General features: G+C 33.9%; 1 protein-coding gene across 4 annotated transcripts in view; it reads right to left on the bottom strand.

Moving 5' to 3' along the window:
• Nucleotides 1-20,226, bottom strand: part of LOC125668649 (myelin transcription factor 1-like) — a 31,531-nt gene that overhangs the window by 5,236 nt on the left and 6,069 nt on the right. For 2 of the 4 annotated variants that reach the window (XM_056162550.1, XM_056162549.1), the window contains 9 exons: nucleotides 18,472-18,514; nucleotides 11,452-11,480; nucleotides 5,837-5,864; nucleotides 4,315-4,713; nucleotides 2,406-2,475; nucleotides 1,287-1,327; nucleotides 1,144-1,171; nucleotides 976-1,038; nucleotides 726-796 (listed from right to left, as the gene is read on the bottom strand). In XM_056162550.1, coding sequence (XP_056018525.1) covers nucleotides 726-796; nucleotides 976-1,038; nucleotides 1,144-1,171; nucleotides 1,287-1,327; nucleotides 2,406-2,475; nucleotides 4,315-4,713; nucleotides 5,837-5,864; nucleotides 11,452-11,480; nucleotides 18,472-18,514 — 772 coding nt within the window. Of the gene's footprint in view, nucleotides 1-725; nucleotides 797-975; nucleotides 1,039-1,143; nucleotides 1,172-1,286; nucleotides 1,328-2,405; nucleotides 2,476-4,314; nucleotides 4,714-5,836; nucleotides 5,865-11,451; nucleotides 11,481-13,110; nucleotides 14,041-17,505; nucleotides 17,971-18,471; nucleotides 18,515-20,226 lie in introns of those variants that run through there. The other 2 variants (XM_056162551.1, XM_056162552.1) reach the window with 2 other exon arrangements.

The following is a 20,226-nucleotide window of genomic DNA, read 5'->3' as shown; positions in this document are numbered from 1 at the left end:
CATATTTCAGCAAATGAAAAGTAAAACCTGACACAATTCAGCAAACGAAAAGTAAAACCTGAGACAATAAAGCAAATGAAAAGTAAAACCTGACATATTTCAGCAAATGAAAAGTAAAACTTGACACAATTTAGGAAATGAAAAGTAAAACCGGACACAGTTCAGCAAATGAAAAATAAAACCTGACACAATTCCGCAAATGAAAAGTAAAACCTGACACAATTCCGCAAATGAAAAGTAAAACATGACACAATTCAGCAAATCAAAAACAAAACTTGACACAATTCAGCAAATGAAAAGTAAAACCCGACACAATTCAGCAAATGAAAAGTAAAACCTGACACAATTCAGCAAATGATAAAACCTGACACAATTCAGCAAACAAAAAGTAAAACCGGACACAATTCAGCAAATGAAAAGTAAAACAGGACACAATTCAGCAAATGAAAAGTAAAACCCGACACAATTCGGCAAATGAAAAGTAAAACTTGACATAATTCGGCAAATCAGAAGTTAAAAAAAACAACAACAATCATGTGCAAGCCAAATATATCAACATTTAAGGATTTACAGAAGCCATACAAATACAAACTTACAAATATTGCAATATATTGATTTTTAATATCATTAGCCACAGAAAGTGAATACCAAAATAGAATTACACATTGACAAATATGATACCATTTCACAAGTTTTGACAACTATACCATGAAAATTCAACTCACCTGACTTTTTTGCGGTTTGTTGTGTTGTCTGCACTAGTTTTCCCATAGCTGCTATGGGGCATCCTGATAAGCTGTTTACATAAAATTTGATTAATATTAGCCATGTACACTGAGTGAACAATATCCAAGTTTTCTGCTTGAGCAAAGAATTCTCCAGACATACATTTAGCATTCATATCTACAAAATGATAAGTATTGGTGAATGATATTATATTGACAATAAATCAGATGCAGAATTTTCTATTCATACCTTCTGTGTGTGGTTCTGTTGGCATTCACATGACCTCTTCCTGTACAACCTGGGGTAGGGCACCTGTAATATTCATATATGTGCACATGTATGTCATTCACTAGCTTACCATTTTATGTGTTTTAAAACTACATGATCTCATGAACTTCAGCTAAATATGATACTTACCTTGCTAAATTTTCATGCATTGCCAAAACTAAAAGACAACAAAAATTGAAACGATTGATCTCTGGGCTTCAATACAAATTTATCAAAAACAATCAAATTTTCATATGCTCCCCACCCAACTCATTCCAAGCAATAAAACTTACTTTCTGGGGGAACTGTGCTTTTCTTTGGACAACCTGACAAACTGAAAAACAGATACCTCCACTTGTTTTAGAGTAGAAAGCAATCACCCAACTCTTTCAATGCATCATTTGTAACACAAATTTAGTTTGTTAATTATCATTCATCAAAACTATACCAATTGGTTTGTTTATATGCTGCACTATATAATGACAGCATAAGACATCAGAAAATACATTTTCAAAGCATTGGAACAATGATACTTACATGCATCATATCAAATATTATGTAAATCACATCTTATTCAAAATTTTAATTTAAATTATAGAATGAAGGTTAATGTTTTTAAACTGTATATCATAACCTGGTTTGAGACAGTTCTGGCATTACAATTATAAACAAGATGTTTGTGAAACACTATGCCACTAGCGGCAACAAAGAAAAGAATGAAAGGTTTTGTGATATGAAATCTACATACAAAATATGAAAGCCCCTAGGCTATCTTAAGTAGTTCAGGAGATATTGCCTAGGTTAACTTTTTTTAAAAAGTAGGTCAAACTCTTTTGTTAAGGTTGCAAGGTAAAAAACTTTGGTACCAAAATAAAAGTCTTGTCACAAGGAATCTACATGTGGAACACAAGAGCTATGTCACTGCCCTGCCCCTAAGGCCCCAGAGTCCTGAAATCTACAATTTATGTCACCCTTGTTTCAAAGATCCTTCATACCAAATCTAAAAATAATTGGAATGACAGTTATCAAGAGGAAGCTAAAAACTGTTCAATTGTTAACACATTTAATCACTGACCATTTTGGCCCTACCCTAATACCAAAACCCCTACCCATGGGATCACAAAATTTACAATTTTGGTAAAGGACTACCTCCTCATTCTAAATATCCACTTAATTTCAATTTAGTGTTGATGAGAGACACAGAAAATTTGCTAAAATCTTAACCAATTTAAGATGATAGCCGGATTTTCACCAGTCAGTACGGACTAGTGCCATAGAGAGTTTGCTAGTCTGACATGTTTTTTTTTTACTAGTCTCAGAGTTACAGACATGAGGTAATTTTGAACCCTGTCCACTAACAGTCACCTGTGCTTTCAATGAAACTTTCCTATGATGTAGAGGTTATTAATTACCTTCTGTGATGGGAATACAGCCCTGTTATATGTCCTAAACCATCACATCCAGGAGTTGGACATTTCAGATCTGTATAACATACAAGTCTTATCATTTCTAATACATATACTAACTACATTTTTAAATATATCTAAGCTAATTTTGATCAATTCATCCATCCTGTGTAATGAAGCATAAAAACCACCTGGACAATAACATTTCCCAGTAGGTAAGCACACGAATATATTTCAAACCCATACTGTGACTTGCTTTGTCCTGAGACATTGTCCCAAAGATGTTTCATACCAAATTTGAAAAGAATTGGAATGGTAGTTATTAAGAAGTTAAAAATGTTAAATTAATAACAAAGGACGGACACCAACCATTGCAATAGGTCACCTGAGTTTACTCAGGTGACCTAAAACACTTGAATCCAGTTTATGTAAGGATATTTTGTGGCAAATTTAGCTAAACTTGGCACAGTGGTTCTACAGAAGAAATTCATAATGTGAAATATACAACAACTGAAGAGAAATTTTGATCAGTAAAGTTAACCAGTCAAAACCTTAGGTGGGCTAAAAGGTTCAATAGAATACTCAGCTCAGGTGAGCTAAATAGGGATGAATTTGTTTCTCAATACGAGAAAATCAGTTTCTACTAGTGATGGGCAATTGGGAAAATAAATTTAATAGATGATCGGATTAATTGGATGTACCTTTTCGATTGATTAATCGAAAAATAATCGAATTTTAATGATTTCAAATTTATGGCATAAATATATTAAATTTACTTTATGTTTTACCCTAGATATTAAGTTAATTAGAATAAAATCATTAGATTGATTGTATCTTGTTTCACTCATATGGAGACGTCCAAAATCATAATTAGAAATTTGAAGTTAATCCCATACTTTCGATTTTATTTTCCCGGGATAGAGATTGATCTGTTCTTATGGGATCCGGGTTAGAATAGAGCCTCATTACCCCTTGCTTGTTGTAAGAGGCAAAATCCGAGGCTCCGTGTCTCAACAGGTGTGGCACGATAAAGATCCCTCCCTGTTGAAAGACTGTAAGCACCGTGCAGAGGCCTAAATTTTGAAGGCCTTTACCGGCAATGGTGTCGTCTCCATATGAGTGAGAGATTCTCAAGAGAAACAGTAAACAATATTCAATAATATCGGTTGATGCAGCTTCGTCAGCCATTTTTGATTTTAGATAAGTCGCGGTAGGAATATTCGTATTATTTTTTTTAAAATACCGATTTCGGCGATTTTCGATTTTCAAAATCACTATCGATTATTCACATCGTTTCAGTTATAGCGACCCACAATCGAAAGTCGGTGACAATCGGTACATCACTAGTTTCTACGGACTATTACAGTGGTTTTCAAGAGAGTTTCTAGTTTAGAAAATTCTTCTTTTATATATATAATTTCTTTATTTTTAGAAAATTCTAATATCTTCCATCTTGACTGTTCATCCTAGACCTATGGGCCTCACCGCGCAACTGTACCATCTAATTCTCAAAGAAATTCCAACTGTACCATCTAATTTTTAAAGAAATTCAACTCAAAATCTTCAAATTCATATCTACAAAATGATAAGTATTGGTGAATATTATATTTGTTAAATCAAATTTATCAATCTGTTGCTATTAAAAAGAATATCATGAAATACAATCCACAGGAACTCTCGAGACATCTACTGTAGACCAACTCCGGCCCAATGGATCATTGTATTTATACTGCCTATACATCATCATTTTAAAGTTGACTAACTGCAGCCATGTTAATTCAGAGATGTTCAATTTTCACACATGTATATATGTTGCATATTCTGAGGAAGTTGAATATGTAAAAATTTAGCTGACAGCAGAAGATATTCAGATGATGAACTTAAGCGAGCTAAATATCATAACCCATCAGTTCACCTGTGTTTGACAAGTTTTCATCATCCTTCTCCTCTTGAATTTCCTGGACATCTTCACAGCTATTCGATGACTTCCATTCAGCCACTACCTGGAAATCATCGTCTTCTTCATCTTCATCTTTCATTTCCATTTTGAGATCCTCCCCTTCATTGGTTTGTTGACCTATCCCTTGTTGCTCCTCAGTGATCTTCTCTTCCTTCACTTGAACTTGTTCTTCAGACTCTGTACTCTTTAATACCACAGAATACACTAAGGTGTCAGTGTCGTTTGACTCCAGCTTTATCTCCGTCTCTTGGCTCCCATTCCTATTTGCCTGTGCTTCACATGCCTCTTCTATCTTCAAAACTTTGGCTGGAGTTCCATTTTCTGCATCACTTTCTGACTTTCTTTTTGGAGTATCTACGATATATAATACACCTAGCTGCAATAATGTAACCCTCTCTGACTTTTTTTTTTTTTTTTTTTTTTTTTTTTTTTTTTAGGGAGAGGGCTACAACTCCTTAGGATCTCCGTAATGGTGCAAATGCGGGAGTGATTCACTCCCGCAACATTTGCGCTCATTCTAAACATTTCCTGACTTTCTTTACGTAAATAAAATGATATTCTATGTTTCTTAGTCAATATATAAATTTACAACCTGCAACTTTAGATTTGTGAGGCTCTATTCTACCGTTTTCAACAATTTCGATAAATCCCAGTTTCTCGATTCATATTTATGCGCCATGTTTGATGTACTGAAGTTTCAACTTCCGGTTGTCAAGTCATTTGCATATGCCATATAAGGTGGTATTTACATCAATGGACAAGTATGGAGGCGAAAGCTATTTCGTCGGTATTGAGAAGGTTTGAATTTAATATCAAGTTAAAAACCGAACAGCAGAGTGTAAATTCTTTCTGCAACAATATGATTTTCTTTCCTTTGTCGAAGTGGCTCGAGTAACTACATTTTCGCGCTGATTGTCAATGTTTAGGCTTTTCATTAGATCCACCTACGAGATCTCGCGATAACAAGCATGGCGGAGCAGACGAAGAATTTTGCATGCTGTACATTATATTTAATGAAAAACACCTTTATTAGACATGCCCGAGCACAAAGTTGGTACTCCTTTTGGTGTAAACAACATTTGGGACCAATACACAGAGTTTATTATCGGTTATTCATAAAATTATTTTGCACCATTACGGAGATCCTATGGAATTGTAGCCCTATCCCGAAAACGTCAGAATAAAAAAAAATTGGATTGGGCTACATTATTGCAGCTAATAATACACCATGCATGAGATTGATGTCAAACAAAAACAATGTCGAGATTTTCATGGCAATCACACTTAAATAATTTTAGAAATGTAATCCCAATGTTTAGAAATAGTAATCTTTTAATCTTGGTAAAACTGTATTAAATGAAAGATGTAACATTCAGATGATCATCAATGCAAAAAAACTCTACATGACTTGAATAGATTAGGGCATGATAAACTAATACACAAAATAAGCAGTAACTAATCCTCATAATACACTCACTCTGCTCTTCTGTAACACAAACAGGTGTCTGCAAAGCAAAACAGTATTACATGATCAATAGATAAAAAAAGTTATCTTTTTTTTTAAAATATATCTATAAATAAGTTGCATGATCTATTATAATTTAACAATTCAATACAGGCAAACATACATAGATCTGTAAAATAAGGGTTACACACACGCCATTTTTTGTGAAGTCATCATGAATAAATGATTGAATATTGTTTAACGTCCCTCTCGAGAATTTTTCACTCATATGGAGACGTCAACATTGCTGATAAATTTAGGCCTATGCTCTGCACTTACAGCCTTTAAGCAGGGAGGGATCTTTATCGTGCCACACCTGCTGTGATACGGGACCTCGGTATATTTCGATCTCATCTGAAGGACCCCCCCCCCCCCCCACCCCCCCCCCATTTAGTTGCCTCCTGCAACGAGTACTGTGGACATATTCTAACCCGGATCTCCATGCACATGGATAAAAGTTGAGATCATCATTCAGTAAGCCAAATAATGTCCATCTCATACAAGAGGCTTAAAGGCCTTATCGGTCACTTGAAAATTAGTAAGAAGTATCACTAGTTCTAAATGGGGGGACAACCAGCCAATTAATCGAATTTTGCATATAAATGAAAAACGGACTCTGCAAGTAGGGAAGAGATGTTGAAATGTAATTAATCCAGGCTGCGTGCCTGCAAAACTTTATATCAATGTTAGTTCTTCTGTGACTTTTCTAATAAACTCTACATGAAACAAATAATTGTTAGAACTGATAAATATTAAAACATTTTCTGCAATATTGAATGCTTGGGTAAAACTGCCAGCAATCTACTATTGCCTTGGACTGTGAAGGTCAGTCAGCTGTGTGACAACCTGGTAGCTTTAGTCATTTCCAATTCTGATTGTGACTATAAATGTATAATTAATTTACTGATGCATTGATCGTGAAATACACTTTATTGGGTTTCATTGTTGCGAGTCTATTTTGAAATTGATGGTTACACAGGGCTCTTGTTTTTTGTAAGTTGTATTTTGATATGGAGAACACATACCGTGTGTACAGTGGCCTCTAGGTATAGTGAGCTCAGAAATTACAAGCTGCCAATTATAGAGATGATTGTTTTGAAATTTCAATTTATTTTTTCAATATTCCCTTTATGAAAATGTTGCTTATAGTGAAATCACATATTACAATGTCAAAATTTGCATCAATTATCAAAAAGCACCATCCGAGTATTGATTGCATCTACTAGTCCCAGGTAAATAACAGGAATTATCACAATTTTATACATTGACAATGAATTAAAGGCAACACGAGACATTTCTGCCATTCTTTTCTAAAACTATTCTTTCATCTCCTCGATATGAGGAGTTCTTGTATGATTTCTGGAAATAGGTTTAAATTTCATTGTTTTTTATTTCACCGCTCACTTTGGTTTAATAGTTGCATTATGTGTACATGAATCTATAATTATAGAAAGTTATATTTAACAAACAAGTTAATTTTAAAATAAATATACTTGCTGCTTTTTACCTTCGTTTTTACAATATTTACACCGTCCTAGTAGAAGATTACACTTCACACCTATAAATGGTTGATCAATGGAGATTTAAAGCAACAATATTTTAGGTTTTAAACATGCATTAGCATAAATTTGAATTTTAATGCAACTAGACTAGTTTGTAATCTGCATTTTGATTGGATAATGCATTGATGTTTAGGCAGCTAAACAAGCATTAATGGGACCATAAGCTTTCCATAAGGCATTGTGAAATCATAATATAACGAGACAAAAACATAACATCAAGCGTAAACATTTTGTGTCATATTTCATTTAAAAACAAAAAAAGAAAATTCAACAAAACAAAATGTAAACATCAAGCAAAATGCATAAACTGCATCAAAATGGGAATAATTATTTTCTCATTTGTTATTTGTGACCATTTATTTAACAGTCGCAAATCTGTTTTACCAGCTCTGTCAACATGTTGCCAATAAAACTTAGTTTTAACCATTAAATCAGCATTAACAGTCACAAATAACAAATGAAAAGTTAGCTAATCTCTAGTTGGTAGACCAAAAGGTGTGTGAAAAGTGCTAAAATATGATCACCACTAAAATAAGTGTGTTTACATTAGGACTGAACAATTCACTGTTTAATATAAATGCTTGATTAAATGTTTGATTCATTGCCTCAATTTTTGGTTCAATACGTTTCTTTAAACTGGATTCAGTAAAATACATTAGGCTTGACCTGTACTTATTATTTTTGCATGCATGGGGAACAAAATGGTGTCTGCTAATGGTCAGACTGTTGTCAGCCTCGAGTCTGACAGATACAATGAACTTTATCACTTTAAACTACAGAGCCAACAGGCATCTTACAGTTTCGCGGTTTGATAACATTATGCTTTTAAAATTGACACTGAATCTTCGTAATCAAATTTTTTTTCAAAGTTATTTCTGGGTTCTTCTGTAAAATCAGAGACATGTATAATATGTTATATACATGTCTCTGGTAAAATGTATCATATTGAAAATACTGAATCATAGCAGAAATATTGCAATAAGCATCGTATCATGAAGGGAGCATATCGTTTCAGCCCTAGTTTACAGAATTACTGTGGATTTACAGTAAGTGTGAACGAGACATATCGGCAAGTACATGACGTGCTTCAGATAGTTCATTGGAAAGTCCCCGAGTGATTTTAAAGAGCGCTTTTGATAGGTCGGTTAAATTATAAGTAGGCGGTCCCAAGTATTTGGCATTATATTATCTCGTGTCTAACAAGTGTAAGTTTCACTATTTGATTTCAGTGTAAATTGCACCGTAAGTAGCGTGAGATTCAATATCGGTTTTGATTTGACAACGGAGATTTGAGATTACGTTAATAAAATGTCTTGTAAAGTTTATCTTATATATACTAGATATCTACATGTATAAAAGTGATGGGATATCTTATAAAGAAAAAAATATAAGATGTCTTATAAAAGATACAAGATATCTTGTAAACTTTAGAAGATATAACTTTTATCAGATACCTTATAGATTTTATCTTTTAAACAGGAATAACCGTGTTATACTTATAATCCATCGCAGTATCAATAGGTATGGGAGGGGGAATACAGGGTGAAAAAGGCGAGCTCCGATATGTAAAGAAAAGGCAGGATAGCAATATCCCAGAAATCAAATAGTGCTGAATATTGAAAAGAAAAGAAAAAGACGGGATCGAAAATGCTGCAGGAAAAGGCAGGATCCGCAGTTGCCTCTATATCCCAATAAAAATTGAAAGGTTACTCCCTTAAATTCCTGTAGATACTTGTCAGTTTTAAGTGATCAGAAATTTCAGTACATGTTTCTATAGGCGATTTTGTCCGTTTAAGAACAATGCTTTTGTTTTGTTGTCTCTTTCACATTCGCAGTTTCCATATTGTTATTTTAAAATAAAGCTCTCAGAGAATATTTTCGAAATCTTGCAAAGCATTGGAAAAGATTGATGTCGGAAAAATTTCTAAATTCAAATAGTTAGGGGGAAGAGGGGGTTAAACTCGTAAGTTTCTGTCATCCGACATCGATTACACGTTAGTGGGGAAAAAAGACAACTGACTTTAAAACCAAATAATACATTTTAATAAACGTTTAATAATTTCAATGTACACTTTCATTTGTTTTACTTGTTAATCGATTAGTTTCAACATACTTCATATTTAGTTTTGTATGGGGGGGGGGGGGGGTGGGGTGTGTGTGTGTGTGTGTGTGTGTGTGTGTGTGTCTTGGTGAGAACTATGCGAACTCAGTTTTCTCCAACATTGAACATTTGATCTCGCCCCTAAAATAATTTGTCAGATTAAGTAATAAGATCAATAGATATTCTACTTCGAGAAAACATTATTTTCAACACATGGCATGCTTTGATGTCTTTTACTGTTGTATATACCCACATTTTCGTAAGAAATTCGGAAGTAACCATCGCTAGATACTGTTAATTGAATGAACAACGGCAAGTTCTGTGAATTCTAGCAAAAACTAAATTCCCCAAACCACCCCTCTCCTATACATGTAACACATTATCAAAGAAATTCAGCATTTTGTTAGCATTCTAGAACGTCATAATAAACCACAGCAAAGGTCTATTGTTAATGTTGCGATACTGGTGTACCTTTGAACCTATATCACTGGTCCACCCCTAACTGTATGTCCATAGGAGTTTGAAATTTTATCAATAAAGTTAATAAAATGTACTTGATTGACCAAGCCTTGAGCTATGGTCAATCAAGTACATTTTATTAACTTTATTGATAAAATTTCAAGTTCCTATGGTATGTCCATGATATACATGTATATATATATATATATATATATATAGTCTCTTTTTTGGAAGTAAAATACAGAAAAAACTCTAAACACTTTGTTGAAATATTTCGACCGTGTTACCGGTCTTCTTCACGAAAACACGACTGAAGAAGACCGGTAACCCGGTCGAAATATTTCAACAAAGCGTTTAGAGTTTCTCTCTCTCTCTCTCTATATATATATAAAACTGACTCGGCCTAAATTGCAATAAAATCAGTAGCAAAGAAATTTTCAACACTTCGTTTGTGTTCAGACCACAGGGGCTCGTCACGAATTGACCCTCTCTATTCTATATTTACATTTATTTGTAAATATAGAATAGACGATGTCAAATTTTAAAAAGACAAATATTTCGTGACGAGTCCCTGTGTTCAGACGAAATATGCTTCTCTTGGATTTTCTTTGCAGTTTCTTGAAAGTAATTTCCCTAAAAATTTCTCGCAGTTCTACAAATTAAAGGCACCTTTGGTACATTGTCAGGGGTACAAATATTTCTTCTTAATAAATTTTGTCTGATTTCTCTATTAATATAGACTTGATTTCTTTTTAATTTCATACTCGATTAACAAAAGTACATCCGGTGTGAGCTTCGTTGGCGACATTTTCGGTGTAAGAGTTCCCATGATTGACAATTTTATAACATGGCCTTTGCGACGCCTAATTTCTTACTGATTTTACCATAAAATAAACCCTCGGCATGTAATTTTAAAATCAACGTCATTGTTTTAGTTGGTATTGGTTTTCCCTTTTCGCAGTCTCTTCCATCGTGCTAAAAGATTATGTAATGACACGCTAGTGTAAAGACACGTGTGACCATCTAAAATTATTTTTATTCCCGCCCCTTTAAATATTGGTCCAATCGCAGTGATTGTTCTTTCCTTGATGCCTCAACATTGACAGATTTGTTTTGAAACCAACTATCCAAGACCTCGAATGAACTTGAGAAGCTGAGTCGTTCACACTTACTGTAAATTCACAGTAAATATGTTCACATACCATTGTAAAGTTTCTTTTTTCAAATTGACTTATTAAAAAATTGAACAAATCATATCTAAATATACTGCTCGTATTAAGAACATTATTTCAGATAAGCCCATATTCATTAATAGGCCTATATTAAAATCCTAAGAAATTTCACCTAATAAGAATAAATAATGTCCTGTGTATTTTGTTATACTTTGTGTACTATTTGCTGACCATCATTCCTCTTGTGAAAGGGACTTTGAATTATTCTAATAATTAGAAAATATATGTCCTTACCTGTGTCATTTTCTCATCTGTTCCGAAGTCTGGAAAACAAAACAGTTTTAGTGATTTTTGTGAACAAGAAAACAGACAAGTCAGAGAGGGCGTCACGATAAATCTGAAAATCAAAAGGGGTCTTCATCTGCCTAAACCAAGCATTATTTAAAAAATTTATAAAAATATTACCAAGGAAACTCGAGTTAATATCGTGTGCAAGACGACCAGATGAACAGACATGCAGAGTGATTATCATACCCAGGAATCTGAGGATTATCTTTAAATTCTATGAAAATCTGCTGACGTAATCCATGGTGGTGAATCACGTGACTTAAACATGATCAATTACAACGAAAAATGGCGATGAAAGTTGACACATGGGAAAATTCAAAAGATTAAGTAATACCTTTTAATAACGAAATGTAACTTCTATCAACATTTGAAGAATTTTCTCAGGAACAAATGATATCTATACTAAAATGGTAGTTCTACATGTGATAGAAGCTGTGGACTAGGGTTGCAACGGTTACCCGAAATAACCGAAAACCGCGGGTTATGTTGTTCGGGTCGGATTCGGTTCCATTTTTCCGTATTTCGGTTCAGTTTTTCAAATAGAATTATGTCGCCAAAATCCTCAAAGGTGGCTGTATTTTGATTAATTGTTAAATGATGGCATTGTCGACAAAACTGTAAATAATGACAATACATGTAAGATATGTCGGACGCATTGAAAATACACCACAGGAGCATCATCGTCAATGACAAAACATTGAAAGCATGGATGGAAACGAGTAGAAGTGACAATGCTGTTTCTAGTACCATGAATGTCGAGTCTAAACCTCAGTCCACGTCCCCGAGTAATTATTGTGACTAAATACATTATAAAGGTTTTGGATTTTAACTGCAGATTAGATTCTTAAAATAGTTATATAGACCCGAACCGAAATACCCGAACTAAAAATTTTTAGAACCGACCCGAAATTTTTTGGAACCATGACAGCCCTACAGAGGACACCATCTCAGTTTTTTGGTGGTCGGAAAGCTGGCAAAAAACTGTTCTCAGGCCACATTTAAAAATATGTTTGTTTCCCCTCTCCCGACCCTAAATTTCAGAGGAAGGTCGGTAGGTAGGTAAAAAGTTTTTTTTTTTTTTTAGCTAGCAGAATTTTATTTATTATGAAATTCCCATAACCATTAACAATGCCCGATACCAAACGTCGTGAATCACATCATCCATGTTTCCTCATCAAACTCGTATAGTCAGTTCTCGCGTAAATTCTGCTTGATTGCCACGTTTTGCAATTAGGGAAGGTGTCGATATTTCGGACAGTACTTCATGTATTTTGGAAATGCTCATTATCTAACCACTAAACTTAGGCATTGGACTACATGTATACATATTGGTTGATTCGACGAACATTGGGTTTCATCAGAATTTTCTCTGCTATTTATGCCACATACTAACACTTAAATAAAGTTAGGGAGAATGTTGCAACTATGGACAATGCATGGTGTTAGTTTTGGACACATGGTGTTATAAAATTGGTAAACTCGGTTACTGTCTTTTATTTATGGTTCACTGACATTTTATGCTTTTGTTTTTTGCACATTATCTTAATTTGTATATGATAGTGATTTTGATTATATTTTTAAATGATATCGGTAGATCTAGTTTACCAGAAAACGTTTCAACGGGACTTGATTTTGCCGATCAAACAAAATGGATGCTGACATCAACCAATCAGAGCTGAGTTACACATGTGCATATAATTAGGTGTTTTCCAGTTTGTAAATATAGCATTAGTTCAGAAATAAGTTAAATTGAGAATGCTTCTGATTGACTGTCAAAAATATCGCATCCGTCCGAAATATCAGAACTTTCCCCTACTGAAGAACACAACTTGCACACTGGATGCCCCGAATTCTCTTGTTTCCTCGCTCCTCGTATAGACAACATTTCTCCATCTCGATCTTGCAGATCACTAGTCCGAATTGCGAGCCGAATTCAATGTTAAACTCACTTGTAACTAATCAATAAAACAATCATGATTCTTGTACTTATTAATATCGATTAAAAGAAAATATCAATCCAAAATTCGATATTAAACAGAAACCAACAGTTGTAGTCAACCGAATTTTCACTGCCATTTGAGCAAACGAGTCTCGTGACTCAAAACAAAGCTCGACAGTTTGATAAAATGTTTTCAAGAGACTGTTTATGTGATGAAAGAACCCATAAAATCGATATTAGTAAGTACAAGAAGAATCGTTTTATTGATTAGTTATGAGCTTAAAATTGAATTCGGCTTGTAAGTATTTGAAATCAGCCAGAGAATGCCGCCTCCAGCTGGAGGCGGCGAAATTTCTAGATTTCGGACCAGAACACCTCCTGTATTCGTATTATTATTTTTAAAATTTGGATCGAAACCAAAGAAGATATAGAAAATTTTTGTCATTATAAAATACTGATCTGCACCAGAAACGACCTTGAAATTTTCTTAAAATTAAAAAAAAAAACTTCACCAGAATGGCGTAATAAAAACTTATGGGTCGGTGTGAATTTTCAGACTCGGTCGGGCGAGGGGAAACAAACAATATTTTTATTTTGGCCTCAGCTTCTATCGCACGTGTATATGTGTGTGTGTGAAACGGTGAAAAGAACAGTGATCAATCTCATAACTCCTATAAAGAATACAAAATTAAGAGTACAGTAGGGCAAACTTGGACCCCTGGACATACCAGAGGTGGGATCAGGTGCCTAGGAAGCATCCTCTGTCGAATGGTCACACCTACTGTGAGCACACCCACTGTGAGCCCTATATCTTGATTAGGTAAACGAAGTAATCCATAGTCAAAATCAGTGAAAAGAATGGCCTGACAGTTGGTATTTTAAACATGTCACACAACATGCATCTCCTTATTTCTTAAATATTTACACATCAATCAGCGATTTTTTTCTACCCATTGGTACTAGTACCGGTACCCATTCAATTGGGAAAAATAGCGTCAAAATTGAACAAATTAGGAATTTTCTACCAACGCATCAAATGATTTCAACCAAAACAAAAGAAAAGAAAGAACAAAACAAGAAGTATTCATCACTTTACAAACTTTTTTTACGATAATATTTGCTGTTGTGAGACATAAGAATCATCGTAGGTTCGTTTTAAAATTGTCATAGATCTACAATACTTGATCTGTACTTTCGATTTAATACTGGAAGTGAACATTTTAGTTAACTCGTACAACGTTTCAGACTAAGTAAATTACGATGTCAGTGGTCTATTTTTCAGCAAGTGAATTGGGAATTTTTAGTCTCAAAATTGGGAAAAATGAACGGTTTTTGGCATTGGGAATGGTACCGTTTATTGGTACTGACTACCAGTTATATAAGGAAAAAAATCGCTGTCAATGTATGTATATTTCCCACTAAACTACTTTGCTAATTTGTAATTTATTCCACAATAAAATTGAGCATTTCTTGGTCTCTGCCCTTCACTACAGAAAATGGGAATTTAACATTGCACAGAGCTCTTCATGTAGTTCATAATATAGCACCAAAAACGGTATCCAACTGTTCTGTCAATATCAAATACATTAACTATGCAGTCAATCCTAATACTATGGAAGCATTTTATTGAGATAATGCATATATAAGCATTAAATGATTATTTTTTCATCCATTGTGCAAATAAAACAAAATGTTGGGCAGACAAATTAACTTAACACAATCACGTACACTATGGAATTTGCCCGCCCACCAATATAATTAAGTTACTCATACAATTCAGTTGTCAAAAATAACAATTTAATGCTTAAACAATATCTAATAACATACTGCCTATCCCAATTTATTGCCTTTTCTTGTTTTTAATCGCATGTTGTGTGAAATATTTGAACTTCTGCAGCAACTGCCAGAGAGCCTTAATTCAGAGTGAACATGATTTCAATCCCCCTACAACCGACCCTGTACAGGTGAGAATCAAACAGGTGGTCAACTTGTCTCGTTCACAATAACACCACACATACTTTAGACTTTGGATACACAAAAACAAAATCTTGTGTCAAAAGGAATCAAAACTTTAAATTTTAATTTTAAAAAATACAAGATACATTTTGCAAGATTATTATCATAACAATCCCATTCAGGAATTCAATTTCTTTATTGTATGACAATTAGCAGTAGAATAATACATTCATAACAGGGCAAACATTTTGCTTAAATTTGATGTAAAAGAAGTCCACAGGCCTTATCAGTCACCTGAGTATTGGTTAAAAGTATCAACAGTATGCTATGAAATCACAAACTTCCTGTTCTGAATATCTAAGCTAAATTCTAACATTCAGCAAACAGTATAAAACAAGATACATGTGTTCTTAAAACTTAAATACCCTCTAAAAGTGAAAGGCTTTACATATAAATATATTGTAACATTAACACAATATGGCTAATGTGGACCCATTCCTGGAATAGCAAAATTCACAATTTTGGTACACCCTTTTCTGCTTTACCTAAATATGCATTTTGTTTTTATACTGTATCAGCAAACTTAAAGTCTTTCAAATGATATAAGACAATAATCATTATAATAATTTTGGCTCCACCCTGGAACCATTAAATCCTTATCCCTAGGATCATGAAATTTGCAAGTTTAGTAAAGGACTACATAATCCTAAATATCTATTTAATTTCAATTTAGTATCAATAGCATTAAAGAATATATTTGAATGTTTTACACATATATGCTAAATATACCAAGATTGGCCCTGCCCTGGAGTCAGAACCTCTACCTTGAGGATCATGAAATATCAAATTTTGGTAGAGGCCTTCCTGCTCTACATCACTATACACTTAGTTTTTCTTAAACATGTGCAGTTGTAGAAAAGAAGATTTTTGAAGATTTGTCAACTTTTGGCAGTTTTTGCCTCGTCCCTAAGGCCTTCAGGGTGCAGGAGTCTTGAAATTTACAATTTATGTCCCCCTTGTCCCAAAAATGCTTCATATCAAATCTGAAAAGAATTGGAATGGCAGTTATTCAGAAGAAGTTAAAATGTTCAATCGTTAACACTGACTTTCAATCACTGACAGTTTTGGCCCCATCCTGATACCAAACCCCTACCCCTGCAGGTATCATCAAATTAAGGGCTACCTGTTAATTCTATATATACCTTTAGTTTCAATTTAGTATCAATAGCATTTAAGACGATGGTTTTTTAAAAATGTTTTACACATAAATACTAAATACCAAGTTTGGTTCTGCCCTGGAGTCAGAACCTCTACCCTGGGGATCATGAAATTTGCAGTTCTGGTAGAAGCCTTCCTGCTCTACATCACTATGCATTTAATTTTTCTTAAACATGTGCAGTTGTAAAAAAGAAGATTTATGAAAATTGGTCAACTTTTAAAAGTTTTTGCCATGTCCCTAAGGCCCCAGGGGGCAAGAGTCCTTAAATTTACAATTATGTCTCCCTTGTCCCTAAGATGCTTCATACCAAATTTGAAAAGAATTGGAATGGCAGTTATCCAGAAGAAGTTAAAATGTTCAATTGTTAACGCACGACGACGGACAACAACCAATTGCAAAAAAAGTAGTAAATAGTTTGGTTTTTTTTTTAAAATTGATTATAGTATGTACAATTCTTTTTTTCCAAGGTTTTCATTAAATTGTGATCATTAATATTGTCAGTATGAAAGATGGTTTGAATGTGTGAGCAAGTGAAAAAATTTGTGTGCATATCTATTATATTTGTAACTTTTATCATCTATATATATATATATATATATATATATATGCACAGAAATAACGCTTTGAAAAAAACCATCTTCCCAGAACTCTTCTTACAGAATGCCTAATTGCCTGACATGAAGGACTAATTCCTCACTGAGCCACTGTCAGTGGCTTCCAATAGCTCTTCATTCAAGTTCATTGACATGACAGCAGTCAAACTGACAAATATGATTTGGTACATAGTAATGAAAGCATTATTTTGGATCAATAGTGAATCTCCCCAGTTATGTACTTCTGTTAACATATCATTATAAACCTGAGATCTGATGAACTTGTCTTATACCTTCGCTGCATGACATTGTACTACTAACGACATAAAATCAATCCAATGAGAGTCTCTTTCCATCTTCATTTCCACTAGTCAGATATCCAAATGTCCACTTCAAGTCACATCACTCTCATGAACAATCAGCAAACAATATAAACATTTTAGAAGCTCTTCCATATTTCTGTAATTTTCAACAAATTTTCATTATGTAGATTAATCAGTCCTCTAGTCCTTTCGCTTAGTTTCTTTTTGACCACACCAAGCTCTATCCTATCCTATCCTTGTGCCAAGATGAAACATTCTGAATCCTATTATGGCAGGTGTGGTCGGTCGACGGAATACTTACTCCTCCTAGACACCTGATCCCAGAGGTCCGTGTTGCCTAATTTTGTATCTTTATAAGCTAGACTGATCTTCACCCCTTCATTGTTAACAGGATATTTTTAAAGCATAAGTTGTATTCAGTCATGGAAAGAAATGAATTTGTCTAAATTTTAACTGCTCTCTCTATATATATATACTTGTGGGTTTTTTCTTCTTCTGTTCATGCAACTAATGTGTAAAACTAATTTCCTTGAGCAAACACATGCAGACACTTAATATTGTTTGTTGAAATCAAAATGAAATTGATGCACCGGTACATAATGAACAGAGAGAAAGTTCGCCAATTCATCTGCCACCCTGGCAACAACAGAATTCAAAAATGCAATTCATTATCTGAAGTCAGTCAACTATTACATCAACACATTGGTTATTTCTTACACAGAGAGCTACTAAGCCCTCCCAACACCTGTCACCAAAAAAATCATCTTTGTATATTAGCACACCTGTCCAGTTTTCATGCAAATGTTTTATTTCCCACACGGTTATTTAAACATTATCTTCCTCACAAGGATACCAGTGGTACAAATTTATTGAAAGCATGGATTCATAGATTCACACTCTGAACTAACTAAAAAGAAAGAAAATTAGAAAACTTACAAGATCCTGTGTCTGTAGTCTCATTTGTTGATAAATTATTTTCCTATAAAAACAAAATGTACACATTATACATTAATAGAAACACACTCTTTCATTTTATCCCTATTAGCACATATCCCTATGTCACCAAAATTTACTTTTCTCAGCATCCTCTACTCAAAACTCAACAAGTTTGGAAAAGTCAGCCATCTTGGATTCTGTGGGAACATTATCATAAAACTTTTTCAGTTTCAGATTTCAGAACACCAATATCTGACCCTGATTAACATTGGGAAACAAAATCAATACACTAGCTATGTCACCAAAACATTCTGTATCTCTTTAAATCTCCTAAAACTATCAACTGTTGCCAACTTTCTTTGTTAATTAGATGCAAAATGCTAATCTTCCCAAATACTTACTATATCTTGTTGATATTCTTTGAAGCAAACAATTAAAAACTTCGTTAACTCTCCTTAACATTATTTTCCTTCTCTAAACATGGTCCTAGAATGTCAATATTTCATAAGTGACACCATAAGTTTTCACAATTTCACTTTTCAAGCAGTTGTAGTAAAGTTTACTTAGTTAGTTCTTTTGAGTTTCCTAGAGGACTGCTTAATGATAATGCTAGCCATCTGCCTCATTATGCAGGCAACCAACAACATTATTCCCTATTTGGCCTTTGTCCTTTGTTCTGCTGGTTTCTGATTGGTCTACACAAGATATTGTTTGGATTTATAATGAGTCCCTATTATCAACTACACTGTGAATTATTGAACACCCAAAAGCAGCTGGCTACCCTTTACCTGACAATTTATAAGTAAAGTTTTTAAAAACTTTGAATTTGAAAAGCACAGAATTTTGCAGATGTTTATAACTTTTGTTATCAATAATGAAGAGAGATGCACATCCAACATAAAATTGTAAAATAAAAAAAATAAAAAAAAAGATTTAGCTTGACGTAACTGAACTGGTAATGTTATATCACTCCCATGGCAATATGATAGAACTTGGAATACTCTCATAAATGAATAACTTTAATCTGACAGTAACATATAATACACACCAGATAAATGGAAGTTTGAAAGTATTGATTTTTTTGTGAAGACACACCAGCAGTTTCTGAGGATGCTTGTAGCCTGGGTAGTTATGGAGATCTGATCTATTGATTTTTGTGTGGAAAACTTTTACAAGTTTCCCAGTGAAGGTATTGTCAACCTTACAAACAGAAGATTATCAAAGCACAAAAAAAATACTAACAGACGAAAATAAGCAGTTGGTTTGTTTATCATGCCATGTTTTCATTGCACCTGTTGTTTCCATGACAACACAAAAAAGTAGAGTCAGATTAATATCAGAGAGTTAACACATGTATCAACTAATAAATCTGATCAAAATAGCTACCAACGTGACAGTGTCATTTATTTGTCAGGTGTTCAGCCGTTTCACCAAATTATTTAATTAAAGTGAACCAGTGTGTTTCATTTCTAACAGTATGTAACAGTGTCAGAGAAGGTGAATTCAATGCAACAAACTGATGAAGTGGCTCCTGGAAGTCCAAACTTCTACAATGAAGAAAAATCTTCTGTTCGCTCTGAATACTTCGCTCTCTCTCTCAATTTATTTGGTGATCATGATGACATCACTTATATTTTTGACCTGTACAGTGGGAAAATTAAACAACATCTCTTTCTTTCTGAAACTTGAATATAATCTTGAAATCCAAACAAATTCACTACCTCATTAACAGGTTGTATATTGATTTTTTTTCTG

This window comes from Ostrea edulis, chromosome 4 (genome assembly GCF_947568905.1).
Source record: "Ostrea edulis chromosome 4, xbOstEdul1.1, whole genome shotgun sequence".
In the NCBI taxonomy this organism is placed as follows: Eukaryota; Metazoa; Mollusca; class Bivalvia; order Ostreida; family Ostreidae; genus Ostrea; species Ostrea edulis.
The sequence above is the reverse complement of the archived record's forward strand: the minus strand, read 5'-3'. Positions and strand labels throughout refer to the sequence as shown.